The 18,411-nt window shown below is 41.5% G+C and overlaps 1 protein-coding gene across 10 annotated transcripts in view; it reads right to left on the bottom strand.

Moving 5' to 3' along the window:
• Kansl3 (KAT8 regulatory NSL complex subunit 3) overlaps positions 1-18,109 on the bottom strand; it is a 57,218-nt gene extending 39,109 nt beyond the window's left edge. For 7 of the 10 annotated variants that reach the window (XR_012439808.1, XR_002212052.2, XM_020158646.2 and 4 more), the window contains exons 1-5: positions 17,976-18,071; positions 16,746-17,008; positions 14,609-14,779; positions 3,617-3,707; positions 3,303-3,488 (exon numbers count right to left, since the gene is read on the bottom strand). Coding sequence is in view for 8 of the 10 variants with exons in the window: in XM_020158646.2 (XP_020014235.1) it covers positions 3,303-3,488; positions 3,617-3,707; positions 14,609-14,779; positions 16,746-16,960 (663 nt within the window). In the remaining 2 variants the exon portion in view is untranslated. Of the gene's footprint in view, positions 1-883; positions 3,278-3,302; positions 3,489-3,616; positions 3,722-14,608; positions 14,780-16,745; positions 17,009-17,975 lie in introns of those variants that run through there. The other 3 variants (XM_074050215.1, XM_074050218.1, XM_074050219.1) reach the window with 3 other exon arrangements.
• Positions 18,110-18,411: the final 302 nt, after the last annotated feature.

Genomic DNA, 18,411 nt, shown 5'->3' with positions numbered 1-18,411 from the left:
CTGTGGCATGTTAATGAAACCTGTTATTGTATCAAAAAATATATCCTACTATATTGTGATTTCTACCATATCCTGTTTTTACTATCCACTAAAAATGTGACCTCACAGATGTATAAATATAGCTTTCAGACACACTGATGCTATGTCATGAAGAAATATTTGTGTGAATTCCACACTACCCACAAAAAGGTCAAAACAATCTCAGGAAAAGGAAAGGTTTTTAAATATTAGAGGTAGTTTTCAAAAAAAATAAAAGAGGCTTTTAGAGACTGGAGAATAAAAAGTACTATTATTTGATACAGGTTGTAAAACTTCAGAGGTAGCAGAAGATAAGCTGCTCCTAATTTAACAAGAAACACTAGGGAATATGGCTTAGTGATAGAGCACTTGTTTACTACCTGCAAGGTCCTGGGTTTGTTTTATAAAATAAAAAATCAAATAAAATGAACAATGCACTTCAGTACAAGTTACTTGAAACCTGTATGCTTTTCCTCTGTGTGTGTGTGTGTGTGTGTGTGTGTGTTTCAGGTAAGTAAGTTTAATAAGATTTTAAAGCTGTATGTGGTGGTATAGGTCTGTAATCTCAGCACCTCAGGAAGCTGAGGCAGAAGGACCACCAGTTCAAGGCCAGCCTGGGTTACACAGAGAGATTCTATGGGGAGAGAGACAGAGACAGAGACAGAGACAGACAGACACAGCCAAAAAACGGTTTCTGCATGAGAAATTACAGGATTATGACCATGAGCCTACCTCAGGAACTAAATGTTTGTGCAACAGCTGCTGTTATAAGGCATCAGGGTAGTCCTACAGAGGAATTTAATCAACAAGGGGTAAGGAAGACAAACACAAAATAACACTGGGGATGTATGTGTGTGATACTTGCCATGGGAGAAGCTCCACACTGCTGATCCTAACCATCCAATGCAGAAGGGAAGGTTGGAGGTTAACAGGCAATTCTCATCTGAAGCAGCAGCTTAGGAACTGAGACAGGTTCTTTAGAATGGGTGGGGGATGGAGGTGTGACTCAAGTGGTAGAGCGCCTGCCTAGCAAGTACACGGTCCTGGGTTTAAACCCCAGAACCGAGAGAGAAAAAAAAAAAAGGCAGGATTCCAAAAGATGATGAAATAGACACCAACAATAGGCAAGAATGTATAGGGCTTATTCCAGGTACAAGTGGACTGAAGCCACAGATTGCAGCAAGAAACAAGGAGGATGAAAACTAGCAACAAAGGGTAAAAGCCAAACTGCAAAGGCTCTCCAGCCCATACTGCCATTCTTTGTAACTCCCTCTAACAGTGAGACAATCATCATTTTGGGACAGTGGATCTGATCAGAGTTGTTTTAAAAAGCTTTCGCTGGCAGCAGAGTACGCCTATGAAACCAAAGAAAACCAAAAAAACCTTGCAACTTTCTTTCTGACAACATGGAATAAGTGATCAATAACTTACTTTTTCACTTGGAGCTGGAGGTTCAACCTTTCCCAGCCCTTCTAGCACTACATTCATTCTCAACACACAATTAAGAGGCTGGGTGTGCCCCTTCTCTGTCCTCTTTATAATGGAGATAATTGTGAAAGTGGCTGGGGCAAGAGTATGACCCCATCCAGCTGCCATTTTAACACTCAGCAGGTACTTTAAAGCAAATAATCCTATAATCAATTCATATTCTTTGGGGAAACAACCAAAGCATCTGTTTATGACTTTAAATACAGTCATGGGAAAATAAGAGTCTGGTAGTAAAGGAACCACTATGGAGAACATGGCCCAGAGTGGACAGCACCTTGGGTCTGAGGGCCTTGCTGGCTGGCACACCAGTGAGACTTGTGCCATTCCAGCTAATCCACATTGGGACCTCGCAGTATGACCAGGCAGCATCTTCTGTGCACATCTGTGAAGTCCCCACCAAGGGTCTGTCATGTTCAAAAGATGAAAGTCATTTCATTCATATGGGGCACACCCAGCCAGTGACTCATCCTTACAAATGAGGGGAATCACACTCAAATGCTGGCAATGTCAGGTGAGACAGAGCTACCATAGAATAGTTGCCACCAGTGCTCTGGGCCAGCATTCATCACCTAAAGTATATGCACTAAATTCTGTTTTGCTCACCTCCATGCCTGGTGCACTGTAGGCAGAAAATAAATACTGGTTAAATAAAAAAATTAAAGACAGGCATATCAGTAATGTATTTAGTTCTGTGTTTTGTTTTATTTTGGCATTAAACCAGTCTTCTTTAGCTTTCTACCAAACTCAATATCCTGTAACTTTTTTTCTTAAATATCTTAAAACAACAGATTAAGAAACAGTGAGTGTAAGTTTTTACCAAATGGTTGAGGGAGTTATTGCCCAAGCAAGCACAAGTCACTGGGTTCCATCCTAGCAGAGTTTAAAAAAAAAAAAAGGAAAGGAAAAACAAAATGTGAAGAACTGAATTAATCCAAATTGTATGAGGCCATTTTGTATTGGAGCAAAGTATGCATTTCAAAACCCTATGAAAGTACTATTTAAATAGTCTTGAACAGTTACTGTGGCCTTTCTATGTGCTAAATTTTGTGCCAAGTGCTCTACCTCAATTAATTAAATTCTTACAGAAATCCTAGACAAGTACTATTATCAGTCACACTTTGGAGAAGAGGAACTGGAAGCAGCCATCTGAGCTTACACAGCAGTTCAGTGGCAAGGCTGATGTCACCCAGGCGATCTGCCTCCTGAACTTGTTCTCCACCACTCTGAGGGCAGTCCAGTGCAGCCCCTAACATCACAATACACTGACATCTCAAGAAAAACAGTTTAATGTTTGCAATATTGTATAAGAAAGCAGGAATGTGTAATAATATACATTCATAATGAATTATTGCGATCTCAGTGTTGCTACAGAAAGCTTGTCCCTTGATGAAGAGAGACTCAAGTGTTAGGCACCCTCTTGATGTATAATTCCCTGGCCCTCTGAATGAATACCACAGATCTGTTTCTCACAACCTTATCAACACTTCTCCCTGGTAAACCTTTCATCTCTTCCATAACAACTCAGTTCAGCAATGGCTCAAACCATCAGCTATAAGGGCACAGAGCTTAAATGTGTATTCTGGTTTGCAGGTCCCACAACTCATCCTAGAGATAGCAGGGCTGAAGACATTCATACCACACACAAAAGTAAAATGATATCTTGTCTCCTATTTTTAATAACAAACCTGTTAGCATCAACCATGCCCTCCAAGCTGTCCAGGGGGTCTTGCTAAATGCCACATCCTGAAGCCACAGCAGAGGCTGACTACCTTGAGGATGCTAACCACCCACCTTACCTTCCCTTTCAGTGTCTGCAACGCATCCAGGTAGGCAGCCAGCATGGGCAGACTCAAGGTCTCCACAAGAGTGGTATGCAGCCACTGGATCAGCTTGGTGTCCCAGCTCACACTTGCCAGAGCTTGCCGCACCCTCCTCGCACACTTGTCCACGGCAACACGGCGCAGCACAGGCTCATTACAAGCCTGAAAGATGTAAGCAGGAGGAAAAAACAAAAGTTCCACTGGGTTAGCAAGTGGGGGGTTACAAATCAGTCAGCCAGTGAGGCCTGAACGAGGAAGAGCCCACTGTGGGCAGGTTTCTGGTGTCTTACCCCTTCGTTGGCCAAGCGGGCAAGCCGGTCAGACTGCAGGGCTTTGAGGATCTTGTTGAATAGCTTGTTCTGGGCCATTGTCCAGCCAGTCCTATAATGGAAATTCTGAGGAATTAAAGTTAAACCCTGAGGAAGTTCCTTATGCATGTACACCATATAAAGAAGAATCTGCCACGATTTCTGCTCTGTTCCCATTATGAAAGAGAGTAACTTGAGGTAGCTTAGTCAAAAGTCATTCAGATAAACACAAGACCTTGATTCTGGTCCCAATCCTGCCAGTGAATCACCTCAGCACACCTTTGTATTAATCATATACACTACAAGATAAGATCAGTCTTGTCTTGTCCTGAAAGAAGTCTTTTAGTGCCAGCAAAGCTAATCATTTATCTAGGAGCTAAAATAATCACATTAGTAAACAAAGACATGGCACCACTGCATAGACATGTTTGAATTTCTTTTAATTTTTTTGAGACAGGGTCTTGCTATATAAGCCAGGCCAGCCTTGAACTTGTCATCCTCCTGCCTCAGCCTCTCAAACTCTGGAATTAAAGATAAGCAACTCCATGCCCAGCTTGAATTTCTTAAGTTTTATATTCCATACAAGAGCAGATAAGGATTGGCAAGCATCTTTTTTTTTCTTTTCTTTTTTCTTTTCAGTACCAGGATTGAACCCTGGTATTTCAATATGCTAAGCAAGCACTCTGCCACTTGAGCTATGTCCCCAGCCCTTTTGTTTTTATTTTGTTTTTGCCATAAGGTCTCACTAACTTTGCTCAGGCTGGCCTCCAACTTGTGATCCTCCAACCTCTGCCTTCTGAGTGCTGGGATTACAGAGGTGTATCACCACACCTGGCTTATCCTACTGTTCTTAACCCAACACGGTATGGATCTTATTAAAATCCCCCTTCACTCCACTACCAGAAATCTTAATAACTCTGATAATCTAACTCTGACTAGTAATCCTTCTAAAGATACAAAAAGAAAGGCGATAGGAGACACTCAATGTTTGCCAACCTTCCCTGCCATAAAAAAATCTGGTAGTAAAATTTTAAAATATAAGCAGGTTCTAGGCCCAAATGAGTTAGGTCAAGGAAACAGACTAAATTGGGACAACCACTAAGTCAATTGGAAAAAGAAAACCTCTACACGTCACTTTTTACACCAAAATAAATTTCAGATGGGATAAAAAGCTAAATACTAAAAAATAAAACTATCAACGTTCTAGGAAGAGAAAATAGTGACCTCTATCAATCTATCTACCTAACTAGCTATCTATCTTAAAACCTAGAAAACATAAAAGAAGTGAAAAAAATAACTACATAAAAATTTCAAACTGCTGCAAAAGGAAGGAAGTATCACAAGTGAAGTCAAACACAGTAGGAAAATAACTGCTATTGTATTAAAATACATTGAAATACTCAATAGACAAAGAACATACAAAGGCAGGTCACAGAAGGCTGAAGCAAGAGGATTTCAAATTTGAAGCAGCCTGCACTACTTAGGGATAACTTGTCTCAAAAAAAAAAAAAAAGAAAAAAGAAAAAGGTCATAAAAAAGCACAATAAACTCCATTTCAAAATTAGATAAACATAAATTAAAATATTTTTAATAGGTAAAAATTAAGTTTAATAATACTGTGTTATAAGAGTGTAAGAAAACAGATCCTTCCATATATATGTGGGACTGGTGATGGAACTCAAGGTCTCCTGCATGCTAGGCAAGAGCTCTACCACTTGAGTTATGCTCCCAGTCCAGATCCTTCCATGTTCTGTTGATAGAAATAAAAATTAGTGCCTTTTGGAATGCTTACTGGGAAAATTAATTTTGAAAGATCAATCAACCTAAGTCAGATTATGTAATTTAGTCAGATCAAAGTCCTTCAGTGACCCCATTTCTTTTTTTTTCCCTTTTTCTTTTTGGTGGTATGGGGAATGAGCTCAGGGCCTTGTGCTTACTATGCAAGTGCTCTTCCATGTGCCAGTCCTAGCCTAGGCAAACACACTCATATTGTAAGAGTGTCTGCTTTTCAAGCATGAAGCCCCAACTTCAAACCCCAGTTCCACAGGAAAACACACACACACATACACACACACACCAGTCCTTTCGATTTTTCAATTTTTGTTTTTTTTCCAGATATGGTATCATGCTTTTGCCCAGGCTGGCCTCAGACCACAATCCTCCTACTCACTTCTACCTCCCAATGCACAGCCAGTAGCACCATTTCAATCAGTTAAAAGCTAAAGTTTTTGCAGTGGGCTAGGTGAGCCCTGATGCCTCTCCAACCTCATCATCCATGAATGCCCCTCACTTACTTTACTTCAATCACATTGCACTCCCTCCCCACAATTCTCCCATCATAGCCTTCCATCCTCAACTCTCATACATATCAGACATAGTTCTCAATCAGACTGGGCCCTTCCCATTCATTCCCTGAACTGAAACACAAGCTCCTTCTCTCATCTCCTTCAGGTTACTATTCAAATATCACCTGCTACTGATCCTTCTTTCCCTGATCCCTCATTATTTAAAACAGCAACAGGCCAATCCCATGCTGGGATTCTCTAGTCTCATTTTCCAGCTATATCCTCACCTCACAATCTATCCATTCTATTTGTTTAGTTTGTCTCCCTTTGCTAGAATGTAAAAGCTAAGACAGCTGGGACTTTTGTCAGTTTTAAGTGCTATATCCCTAACACAAAAAACTGGGGAGTTAAACACCTGCTGAATAAAAGGATGAATTGTGTACACACTATATTCTAAGTTGTGTAAACACTCCTGGCCCTACTAAGTACATGGGTACTGAACAGCAGAGAGGAACACAGAAACATGATTTGTGCTCAACTGTCAATCTAGCCCTTTACCATATCAAGGTGGCCAAACTGCAGGAAAGCTGCTTAAAACAGTATGAACAATCTCAGTTTCTCTTACTTCATAGCAGACTAGCATCCTTTCTATCACACTCTACCCCATTCTATAAGCTACCTAATTTCTACAGGCCATGGCTCTAGGAGCACCAGAGTCATGGCCAAATGAGTATGCAGTTAGAGGACAAATTACCCTTTGTAATTCCTTCTGCATAACTACTCCAGTGTCCCTAGAGTAAACAAATATCTAGCAGATATTTGCTAATAATGGTCCAACTCCTTTCCCCTCTGTAAAATAAAATCTCCATGTACCACATCTCTAGCTTTATAATTTACAAGTTTCACAGTTCAGGAGAACACTAATTAGGAGTCAGAACTTTACACAGCTCTACAATAGAAAACTGGGTGTGTGCCCTGGCTCTCTTTGCCTATAAAATAAACATGGACTACATGATTCCTACATTCCTTGAAATTTCAGGTTAACTATGACCACTGATAATGAAAGCAGCTGAAATTCATGACTACAGAAATAGAACCAGGCGACTCTTCTTCAGCAGTGCCTTCTATTCCTCTTCAAAGCTTTTCCTGCTTCACCTAAATCTCTATGGAACTGCCAAAGCTGCTTAGAATTTTTTTTGGAGGAGTGGGGGGTGGAACTGGGGTTTGAACTCAGGCCTTTCCACCTACAAAGCAGGTGCTCTACCACTTGAGCCACTCCTCCAGCCCTTTTTGGTCTGGTTATTCCAGAGATAGGGTCTTACTTTTGGCCTGGGATTGGCCTGGACCACTATCCTATTTATTATGCTTCCCACTGCTGGTGGGATTATGAGCATGTGCCAAAACGCCCAACTTTTTTTCCCATTGAGATGGGGTCTCACAAACTTGTTTTGCCCGGGCTGACTTGGAACTGCAAGCTTCCTGATCCCAGCCTACTGCATAGCTTGGGATAACAGAGGCAGACCACCATACCCACCTATTGGTTGAGATGGGGTCTTGCTAACTTTCTGCTCAGGCTGGTCTCAAACAGTGATCCTGGTCTTAGCCTCCCAAATAGCCAGGAATTCAGGTGTGAACCCCAAGCACTTGACTTCCTTCAGATTACTGAAATGCACAGCATGCTGACATAAGTAGCATCTCTCATATACAATGATTCTCGGTAGGCTTGAGGACTGAGTGGAGATGGGAAGATACAGAGAATACCAGCAGTGCAGAAAAAGCCCTCAGAACACACAAGATGTATCTCCATATTAATACACCTCTTTGTTTTTAATAGCTGGTCACATTCTATCCTATTTGTGCACATTTAGGTTGAGTCTTTTTAATTGCTATTTATTATTTTAGTTGTAGTAAAAACTACAACTTCCTTCTCCCCCCATTCACATACACACACATCTAGCTACCTTTATATGCTCATGTAAGTACTTCTGTAGAATAAATTGCTTGAAATAGAACTGAAAGAGTAAAGACTATCTGTGTTGAAATCTCAAAATTTCTGTTTCTGCAGCATCATGAAAATGTACTTACTGTAGCCCTTACCTCCAGTAATAACACTTATTTATAATCAATCAGGTTAAGCAATGCATTTCTTCACATTCAACAATCTATGGAACTTTCTCAAAGTCTATCAATCACAATGCAAACTTTAACTTCAAGAATAGAGAATGAGTCATATTGATTTATGAAGCACCAAGAGCATTTCCAAAATTATCCTGCTCTTTATTATACAACAGGATGTTTTCACTACTTATTTTGCTTGTTCTATATTCATTCGGAAACCCAATGATGAGAGCAAGGGAAATGATGTGAACAAAAGGGGACGAGAGCTAAAAGCTACTTACTACCACACACCAATGACAGCTGAAATTAAATTTAAAAAAACCACAATATTGAGAGTCTAAAATCCTAGAAAAGGCTTTAGGATTATTGCTGGATACATAACAAAGTGATTCCAAGAATTGATACATGTTCTCTATATTTTGTCAGCTTCGTGGGAGGCTGGAAAATTAAGTGGGCAGAAAAAGTGATCTAACCCAAGATTAAGATAAAGAGCATGCAAAAGATGTAATTAAGGAAAAATTTAAGAACAGGAGACAGAATTTTAAATACAAGTTTAAACAGTCAAATAGTTGATGGGAACTGTGGTGAGTCAACTCATTCCCCCTTCCCCCAACTTAAGCCTATTCAATTTTCCTGAGTGCAAAAATGCCTTTTCTTTGAAGAGATCAGATAATCTTTTGTTTTCCATGCTCTGACTGAACCTGAAAGATGTGCTGAACTCTGGCTCATCCTACTCAAAGCAGCCAAAATACCACAGTGGTCCTAGGAAAACCTGATTTTATTTTATTTATTTATTTTGAGACAGGATCCTACTATGTAGCCCAGGCTAGCCTCAAACTCTTTATTGTCCTGCCTCAGCCTCCCAAGTACTTCAATTACAGGCATGCGTCACTATGCCAGGCAAACCTGTTATTCTCAAAGATAATCATTAATTCCCTGATACTGTTTCAAGGACGACTGATTCAACACTAAAATAGCCACAGGATTATTTTTAAACTGAAAGTCAAACAGGGAGAGACAAAGAACATCAGAGAAACTTGACTAGCTCATACTATCAAGAAAGGAAGGAATGAGAAAAGGGAAAAGAAGAGAGGAAGGGAGAAAAAAACAACTCAAAAATCTTTGACTTAAAATTTCAGACATCCAACCTAAGATTTCTACATAGATTCATACAATATTGAGATAATTAAAAAAAGTCCAGAAAAAGAGAATGGGGTTTTTTTTTGGCTGGAATTCAGAAGTTCTGATTTCTAAGATACGATAGCCTGCTTTCCAACACTGGATTCTTTCACTAAAATGTTGGAAATGTCTCAAAATCCATCAGAGCAAATGCTGAGAAGTATCATGTGTAGGAGTATTTTGTCAAAAATCTTTCAAAAGCTGTGCATCTAATGAAACTTTTCATTTGACAAACACCTGGTGAGGCAGAGGGGGGAAAAAAAAACTGGCCCAAGATCTTCAAGATTACATTAACTATACCAACAAATATAAGTAGTTTTCAAAGATCCTCTAAGTCATCCAGTGATGGCACACAGTGTAAGAACATAACCCATTTTCACTACAGATGCAAGAAAAAAAGTGTCCTTGTGCTTTCTGTCTGTTTGTGAAAGCCAAGGCTGAGTAAAGACCCAGACCCAGCCAGCTAACTTCATCCATAAAAGACTGGAAAGTAAATATATTAGGGCTTATGGTATATATGGTCCCTGCCACAGCTTTATAACTCTGCAGTTATAACACAAAAGCACCATGGGCAATACTTAACGAATGAGTGTGGCTATATTCCAATAAACTTTATTTACGAACACTGAAATTTGAATTTATGTCATGAAATACTACTCTATTGATTTTTTTTCCAACCACATGATCTATACAAAAATAAGCAATGGGCAAGATTTGGCCATGGGTCAATCTGACAACCCCTGATCTACACAGACAATTAAATCAAGCAGAGAAATTTAAACCATTTCACAAAAAATTAGCTATTACCAGGGAAAGCCAGAGTTAGGTGGTAGTGGTGGTAGGACTTAATTTTCTATATACAAAGTTGTCTGAAGGCAGTTTCTACTTAAATAATTCAAGGGAGACTGGGGAAGCCCTGACAAAGAAATAAAGTTTCTGAGTACACAGATAAAAGGCAATCAATATGCTCTCTAAGGACAAAAACCTAGAGTTGCAGGGAACTGTCCTATAGCCTATAGAGTTCTCAATGTGGAAACTATAATTTTATGTAACTTTATGCAGGAAGAAAGGAAGCAGCAATTTAACAATCAAGTTAAGGGAAAGAAGGGCAACAAGATGATTATAATCAGAGCAGAGGGAACTGAAAATTCTAAACAGGCCACAGATTCAGGAACAGGGTTGTAAATGGTGACATCTCAAGCTAAAGCAACTAATAAAATCAGCTGTGTGCAAAAGAAACTAACCTGAAGAGATGGTTTGTAAGCCTATTGTTAATGAGAAGGATATCTTCAAAATCTCATCAGACACTAAAAAACAAATAATCTGAAGTAAGTTTATTTCAGAATAACTGAATCCTACCTATCTGTGGTAACAGCATAATAAAAGGATAGAGGTCCACACAGAAACTGGAGAAAAACAAGCCAAAAGTAAGAATCTGTGTTTCTCTGCAAGATGGAACAGTGTGCCTACTCAGTGTGCCTATCTTGCTTAAAAGAAACATCCTATCTCTTATCAAGTCTCTCTATTCAACTAGCCACTTGTGGAAGAGAATGGCTTCTCAGATTTTCCTATTGAGAACAGACATTGGCCAGGCCACTCCAGTGTCTCTTCTGCTTTGCAGTTATATCTTTTCCTTATAAATTAAGAAACTGAGCTAGGCTTGGTGGCACACAACTACAATCCTAGTACTTGGGAACTTGAGGGAGGGGAATCATGAGGCTAGCCTGGGCTACAGAGCAAATTCAAGGTCAACCTAGGTTGCAATAAGCAACACCCTGCTTCAAAAAACCTAAATAAATAAATAATTTAAAAAAAAAAAACTTAGAAACTGGTGGGCTGCTAGCTACTCAGGAGGCAGAGATCAGGAGAATCGTGGTTTGAAAATAATTCAAGAAACTCTATCTTGAAAATAAACAACACAAAAAAGGGCTGGTGGAATGGCTCCAGTGGCAAAGTGCCTGCCTAGCAAGCATGAATGAAGCCCTGAGTTCAAACCCCAGGACCATCAAAAAAAAAAAAAAAAAAAAAGAAACTGGTAAGCCTGATGTGCCTATAATCCTAGCATTAAGCAGACAGAGGCAAAAGGAGCTTAAAGCTAGCCTTGGACTACATAGCAAGACCATGTCTCAAAACAAAAGCAAAAACAATCCTCCCCACCTGATATTCCTGTGTATTATGAATAGCCTCCAAAAACCTCTTAATTAGAAGAAGGAGTGAACTGATTTAAAAAAAAAAAAAAAATCCTGCAGTTATCCCATGCATGCATTTTCTAAAATTGCAAACTGAAGACAAGGTAGTAGAGAATGCCACAAAGGGACACAAACCCTTGTGAGGCCCCTTATTCAACAACCACTAATTGGCCTTACTCTCTTTTTGCTGCCCTTAAAGCAAAGGCAAAGACACTGGATTCTGGAGTCAGACTGCTTGGTTTAAACAAATCCCTGCCCCATGGATTCCTAAGGTTTTTTCAACTCCATGGGCAGTTTCTGCTTATTAAACAGAGATGAAAGAGGGATATATCTCCAAGAGTCATCGGGAATATTAAAAGAGAGGATACATGTGAAGTACTTGGCACAATCTAGCACCTAGAAAGCACTCAGTAAGTGGAAGCCTTTTTTGTTACTGCCATCATTATATTTATTATTACTACTGACTATATAATAATGCTGCATTCACTGAGCATGGCAACATTCTGGAAGCTGGCCTCCACATAACAGCTTCCCTCTTCATCTGAAGCTCTGAAGAAAGTCTCCCCTTTCTAGGGCAGTGTATTAATTCCAATTCAAAACCCCAACCAACTTCTTCACAAGTTTTTTGCTTTTGTTTATTTTGAGACAGAGTCTCATTATGCCAAAATAATGAGACTCATGTTCAAGACTAGGACTTACAATTCTGCCTCAGTCCCCAGAATGCTAGGATTCGACATGTGCCACCACACCTGGCTTCCACAAGCTCTTTAATGAAGTGCAGAGCTGTTCCTCCTTTAACAGCTACTGTCTTCAGCATAAAAGCACATCTGCTCACTCTCATTTCTCAACTTCCAACCATTCTTATTTCCTAACTTCCAACCAGTCTCATTAAACATGACAACTGCCTCAAGTTTTACTACCCCTCTTTTTACACCTCCCCTTCAAAATTATAAGAGTTCTCCAATATTATGACGAATTTACCACCTACCAGCTACCGATATAAGGAATAACATTTCCTTATGTACAGTAGGTAAGAATATAGATAGCCACTGGGAAAATGTAAAAGAAAATCCACAATAAGATGCTACTTTGCAACCAGCAGAATGGTTATAATAACAGCACATAATAAGTATTGGCGAGGATGTGAAAAAATTCTAATTTGCACATGCTGTTAGTAGGAATATAAAATGGTACAGACACTTTGGAAAATAGTCTGGCAGTTCCTCAAAAGTTAAATACAGAGTTATCATATGATTCAGAAATTCCAATCCTACGTACATATCCAAGAGAACCGAAAACAGATCCACACCAAAACTTGTCTATGAGGTGCTGGAGATACAGCTCAATGGAAGAGTACTTGCATACCATGCAAGAGACTGGGTTCAAAAGAAAAGAAAGAGGGAGGGAGGGAGACAGGGAGGAAGGAAGGAAGGAAAGAGAGAAGGAAGGAAGGAAGGAAATAAAACCTGTTTATAACAGCACTATTCATAATATCCAAAGTGGAAACAATCTAAATGTGAGATACCTACAAAATGGAGTATCATTTGATAATAAAAAAGAACGAATACTGATAAATGCTACAGCATGCACGAACCTTGAAAACATAACTAAATAAAAGAAGGTAGTCACAAAGGCTACATATTGTGACTCCACCTACAAAATGTCCAGAATATGCAAATCTGTAAAGACACAAAGGAGACTGGTGGTTCCCAGGGAATGAAGGGGTTGGGAAGAAATGGAGAGTGACTGTGGGAGAGGGATAGGTTTTCTTTTGGAGATGATAAAAATGTTGTCAAATTAATTATGGTGATGGGAGCCCAGCTCTGAATATGCACTAAAAATCACTGACTACACACATTAAATAAGTTAATTATGTAAGTAATATCACCATAAATCTGTTATGTAATAAATAAATGTTTGCCAAATGACACAGAAAAATGACCTAGAAAAAGAGTCCCTTAAGGGCACAAAAAGAGGCATGGGAACAAAACTAGCTACAAACTCATGATAATGGGTTTAAGTGTGCCCTTAAAGCAATAGACTGGGCCTGTCATGGTGGCTCAAACCTGAATCTCTGCTACTCAGGAGGCAGAGATCAGGAGGATCTAGGTTCAAGGCCAGCCTGGGCAAAAAGTTAGAAAGACTCCATCTCAACAAAAAAAGCTTGGATGTAGTTATGTCATCCTAGCTATGTGGGAGGTGTAAGGAGGAAGACTGTGGTCCAGGCCAGCTGGGGCAAAAAAACAGAAGACCCTACCTAAAAACAAACAAACAAACAAACAAAAAACTAAAGCAAAAAGGGCTTAGGCATGGCTCAAGTGCTAAGAGTACTTGCCTGAGTTCAAACCCTAGTACCACCAAAAACAAAAACAACTCAAAGATCTATTTTCTGAAGTCATTCAAACATGTTAGCTTTTCATGTGACTCCAAAACATTTCATCATCCTAGTTATAGACCATATAAATACAATTCTTACAACAAACATACATTTAATCCATTTTATAGTTTGGGTGCCCCTGTATTGTTAAGCCTCATAGCTAATCATACTCATCAAATTGAAATCATTTGTTTATTCCACAAAAAAAATTTTTTTTTTTTTTTTGAGACAGGGTTTTACTGTTTATCCCAGGCTGGCCTCAAACTCAGCAATCCTACTGCCCCAGCCTCCTGAATAGCTGGGATTGCATGCATATACCACCATGACCAGCAAGCAAACCCCTTGGGTTTTTGCTGTTGTTGTTGTTGTTTGTTTTGTGGTGCTGGGGATCAAAGTCAGGGCCTCCAGCATGCCAGAGCTCTACCGCTGAACTACAGTTCCAATTGCCACCCTGTTTTAAAGAGACAGTTTTACTATGTTGCCCAGACTGGCCTCAAACTCCTATGCTCAAGTGATTCTCAATATCCCAAGTAAGTGGGACTATAGGAGACCACCACCAGGCCTAGCTCTTAACAAACACTTATTATATGCCTACTGTGTGTCAAGCAGTGTTCTAGTGTCAGCAATGATAAGATGGCTGAGATGCAAGCCCTGCTCTCAGAGTGAGCCAAGAGTTAGTTATAAGGCACATAGTAACGAAACACTCTGACTTAATGTGGCTACAAATGAATGAAGCTCATAATGAATGTGTTCCAATGAAAATGGTGATACAAAACAATTACTAGGTGATGACCATCAACCCTTCAGGGACCCATACTCCTCCTACCTGTTAACATGCTCCTCCCAGTCCTCTGGTGGGGGAGGGGCATCTGCATCTGTCCTGGCAAAGATGACATGCCGTTCACACTCGTTCATCACACTGCGTGCCTTCTGATTGTCATAGAGTGGCACAGGAGTTGATGTGACCGTCTCCACATCTATTGGGACATCTGATTCACTGTAACAGGTGAGGAAATAGGACCATGCCACATGTACTTCACATAATACATGTGTCTAACAATCATCTGATTGCCAAAAAATGTCTCCTTAATATAGTCAGCTTTAAATAATGAGTAAGCACATTATATTCACAAAATTTTGACCCAAACTCATCTTCCCCACATTTGTCTAAAACTCTGTCCTCCCTCCGGTACGTGTTGGAGGAACATAGTCATTTTAAAATGAGTCTACACAAAAAGTGACAAACAGCTATTAAAAAAAAGACAAATGTATCCATGAGCAAACAGTTGACTGTCTAGACACACTGTCCAAGTACTGAAGCTACAAGCCAGATGTGACTACTTAAATAAATTTAAATTAATAAAATCAAATACAACTAAAAATACAGATCCTCCGTCACACTAGATACATTTCAGGTGCTTAATAGACATGTGCTATTGCACAGGACTAGAACACTACTATTACAGAGATTCCTGTTAGGACAGCACTGGTCTATAGCTTTAAATTAGTCACAAAAACTCTCTTTTGTTAACAAGCCAAGTGGTAGTTAGACAGATCCCCTGGAATGCAGAGGCAATTTAACATATTTTGTACAAAGTCTAAAACAGAAACAAATATAAATGGACATCTGAACAAACTTTCACAATTAAAATTCTAGAGCCATGAGGTTCCTTCCCCACCTCACAGTACACTGCACCAACTTTATCACTGAAAATACTATGCCAATCAAACTGATCTACCAGGTTGTGCAGTCTTTGATCTTGATCTTGTGGTATCCATTTCCAATGATTGGAATAATTACTTCATTATGAAATGAAGCGAAATAAATATGCAGCTAGATTTGGCAGAGCTGATCATATTCTCTGGGTCAGACATTAGGCTAGCACTTGGACGTGGACACCTAAAAGAGTACTCTTGATTTCACCACCCCAAACCTATTCTTCCCTAGTCTTCCCCAACTCATGGGATCAAAATCTTAAGAGTCATCCCCTTATTTTTGGCCCTTCTTTCCAATTCACTATAAAAGGTCTTGTTGGCTGTACCTATGAAATACATCTCAAGGCCTTCCATTTTTCTCTATTTGTACTGTTCCCAATCTATATCCAGGCTATCATGATTTCTGACCCATCTCAGGCTAATACAATGGCCTCTTAGCTGATCTTCTGAATTCCCCTCCTGTACTATAATCTATTTTTTTAAATCAAGTGATTTAAGATATAAATTAGATCTCTAGCTTAAAACCCTTCAATAACTTACCACACTCAGAATCAAATTCCTAGATGAGATAACCTCTGTCGACTACTCCCTCTCACTTACACCCCTACTTATATTCTGCCACAATGACCTAACAGAGTTTCTACAATATGCCAAATTTCCACTCTCAGGGCCAGTATGTCTTCACATATTGGAGGACTCATATGGGGAAATAGTACTCTCAGTACCAGAACAATCAACTCTACTGAATCTCATTTTAAAAATATGTCATGAGACATGGACATATGAGTTTCAACTTCAGCAAGAAGCTTCGCAAAGCAAAGATGAAAAGATTTAAAGGAGCTTTGCAGTTATGCCCCAAGCCAGAGGCATCAGGGTTATGCTAAAGTCACAGATCCTGCGCCCTGAAAAAAAGCCCACAAAATGATAATATCATTGGGAAATGAGATAAAAAACACACATAGTTAACCCTCTTTAATTTCCTCCTCCTATCTAAGTGGTATAGGTTGTCTGCTTTCCTTTGCACAGCCTGCTTTTCTCACTCGTTAGGAAATGTCTCATGTGCAGATGTCCACATTTTGGCCTGACATGTTTATGCTACTTAACAGATATGCCTGAATTAAACATCCAAACTCCCTACACAATATCCCCCAATCACTGTGGGGGGGGCAGGGGGATCCTCTCTAGTCCCCACTATCTGATCACTGCCCAGTTTGGGCATCAGCAGTCCCGAGGAAGCCCAAACTTACATGGTACTCTCATGCTGCCGCCGAGGAGTTACAAAGAGCATGCGGGTGGGGCGGGCACTACTGGCATCTGGGTGGGCACTCCATGGCTTCGCATAGCTATGATCCAGAAAAACGAGGTCCAGCTCCCGTTCGTGCACTGAAAGCTGGAAGAGCAGTGAGGTGCCCATGCGCCGAGCTGAAGTCTGGAAGTCCCTCTCCCCACCCCGGTGGGCCATGTCAGTAGAGGGGCAGCCTCAGAGCATGGGTATCTGCATGCTAGTCACCTGCAGTGAAAAGTTTGCTTATCAATTCAAACATTCTAAATGTCTCCCAATCTAGACTCTACTATGCTTACTTTTGTGATCCACTATCATTCATACCGGGTACCTATTGTACAGCACTTTCAAGGAGGGTTCCTGAGATCTCACATCCCCAAAAGGGTGATGGATGGGTGCCATGCGTTCCTCCATACTCGAGCTCTACAAAGTAAGTAACTGGAATCTGAGGGACAGTTCACAAAGACCTCACTTGGGCAGAGTATAAACTTGCGGGGCCTGCACAATTTCCTACATAAGTGGGAAGGGTTTGGGGAAAATGAGGAATCACAACTATGAATTGTTTATAAGCTAAGGCCCCTTATTTCCATTCTCTAAAGAATTCTGTAAGAGCGGGGCGCCCTGGGCCTCTAGGTAGTCAGCCACAGCAAGGGCGCCGGGTCTTTCCTTCAAGTCCTGGGTTGTTGGAACAAGTTTTGCAACTACTTCGTAATATTCTGGAGGTGTGAAAACAGGAGAACGAGCGCTCCCCCACAAAACCTGGGACAGGACGACGCCCCAGGAAGCCCTTTCTCCCGCACCCTAGTGGAGCCCCGACGAACCGCCCGGTACTCCAGGTACCCCAAGGGGTTCCCGCCACAGAACCTCAAGACGGCCCACCCAGTAGGCAGGGCTTATGGTTCCACGTGACGGACGAAGGCGGCGGCTCCGGGGGGGCTGAAGCGACTGGGCCAAGGTCACCGAGAGTTCGCGAAGAGGAGGAGACGCCCGGCCCCAGCTTCGCGCTCCCTGGGCCCGGCTTGGCGTCCGCCTCTCAGCAACCCAAGCGTGGCCCTCAGCCCCGCAGCCCGGCTCCAGCGCCCCCGTCCCCGCATGCCCGAGGACCTCCCCCGCCAGGCCCTTGCCGACACCGCCACCCGCCCCGACCGCGACCCCCACGGCCCGCCACCCTCGCCAGCGCCGACGCCGGTCTCACCCGCAGTCGTCGGGCCGCGCGCTCGCCCGGGCCGGACCCCAACGCGCGTGCGCGCTACCGCCTCCGCGCCACGGCCCGGCCTCCAAGTAAAATGCGGAAGCGGATCACGGATGGGAAGGGAGGGAGCGGCGAGCGGCAAAGCCCGGAAAGGTCTTGGCTGCTGCGACCTGGTAGGCTAGAGAGGAGCCGGGGACGCGCGTACATCTCCGAGGTGGAAATTTCCTCCCTGCGCATAAAAGCGAGGGCAAAGGATGAGGATGAACCTCGGTACTAGCCGCCCCCACCCTGTTGGTTCTTTGCTCTGTGTTTCGCCGCTCCAAAGGCAGGGATGGGAGGGCGCGCACTAGATCCACCTCCGCCCACGCAGTTCATTTGGATTTACTGAGTTTACTCCTTGCTGGAGGCGTGACTCAAGTGGGAGAGTGCTTGCGTAGCA

Source organism: Castor canadensis, chromosome 12 (genome assembly GCF_047511655.1).
Source record: "Castor canadensis chromosome 12, mCasCan1.hap1v2, whole genome shotgun sequence".
Classification (NCBI taxonomy): domain Eukaryota; kingdom Metazoa; phylum Chordata; class Mammalia; order Rodentia; family Castoridae; genus Castor; species Castor canadensis.
Note: the sequence above shows the minus strand (reverse complement) of the source record. Positions and strands in the feature narration are given on the sequence as shown.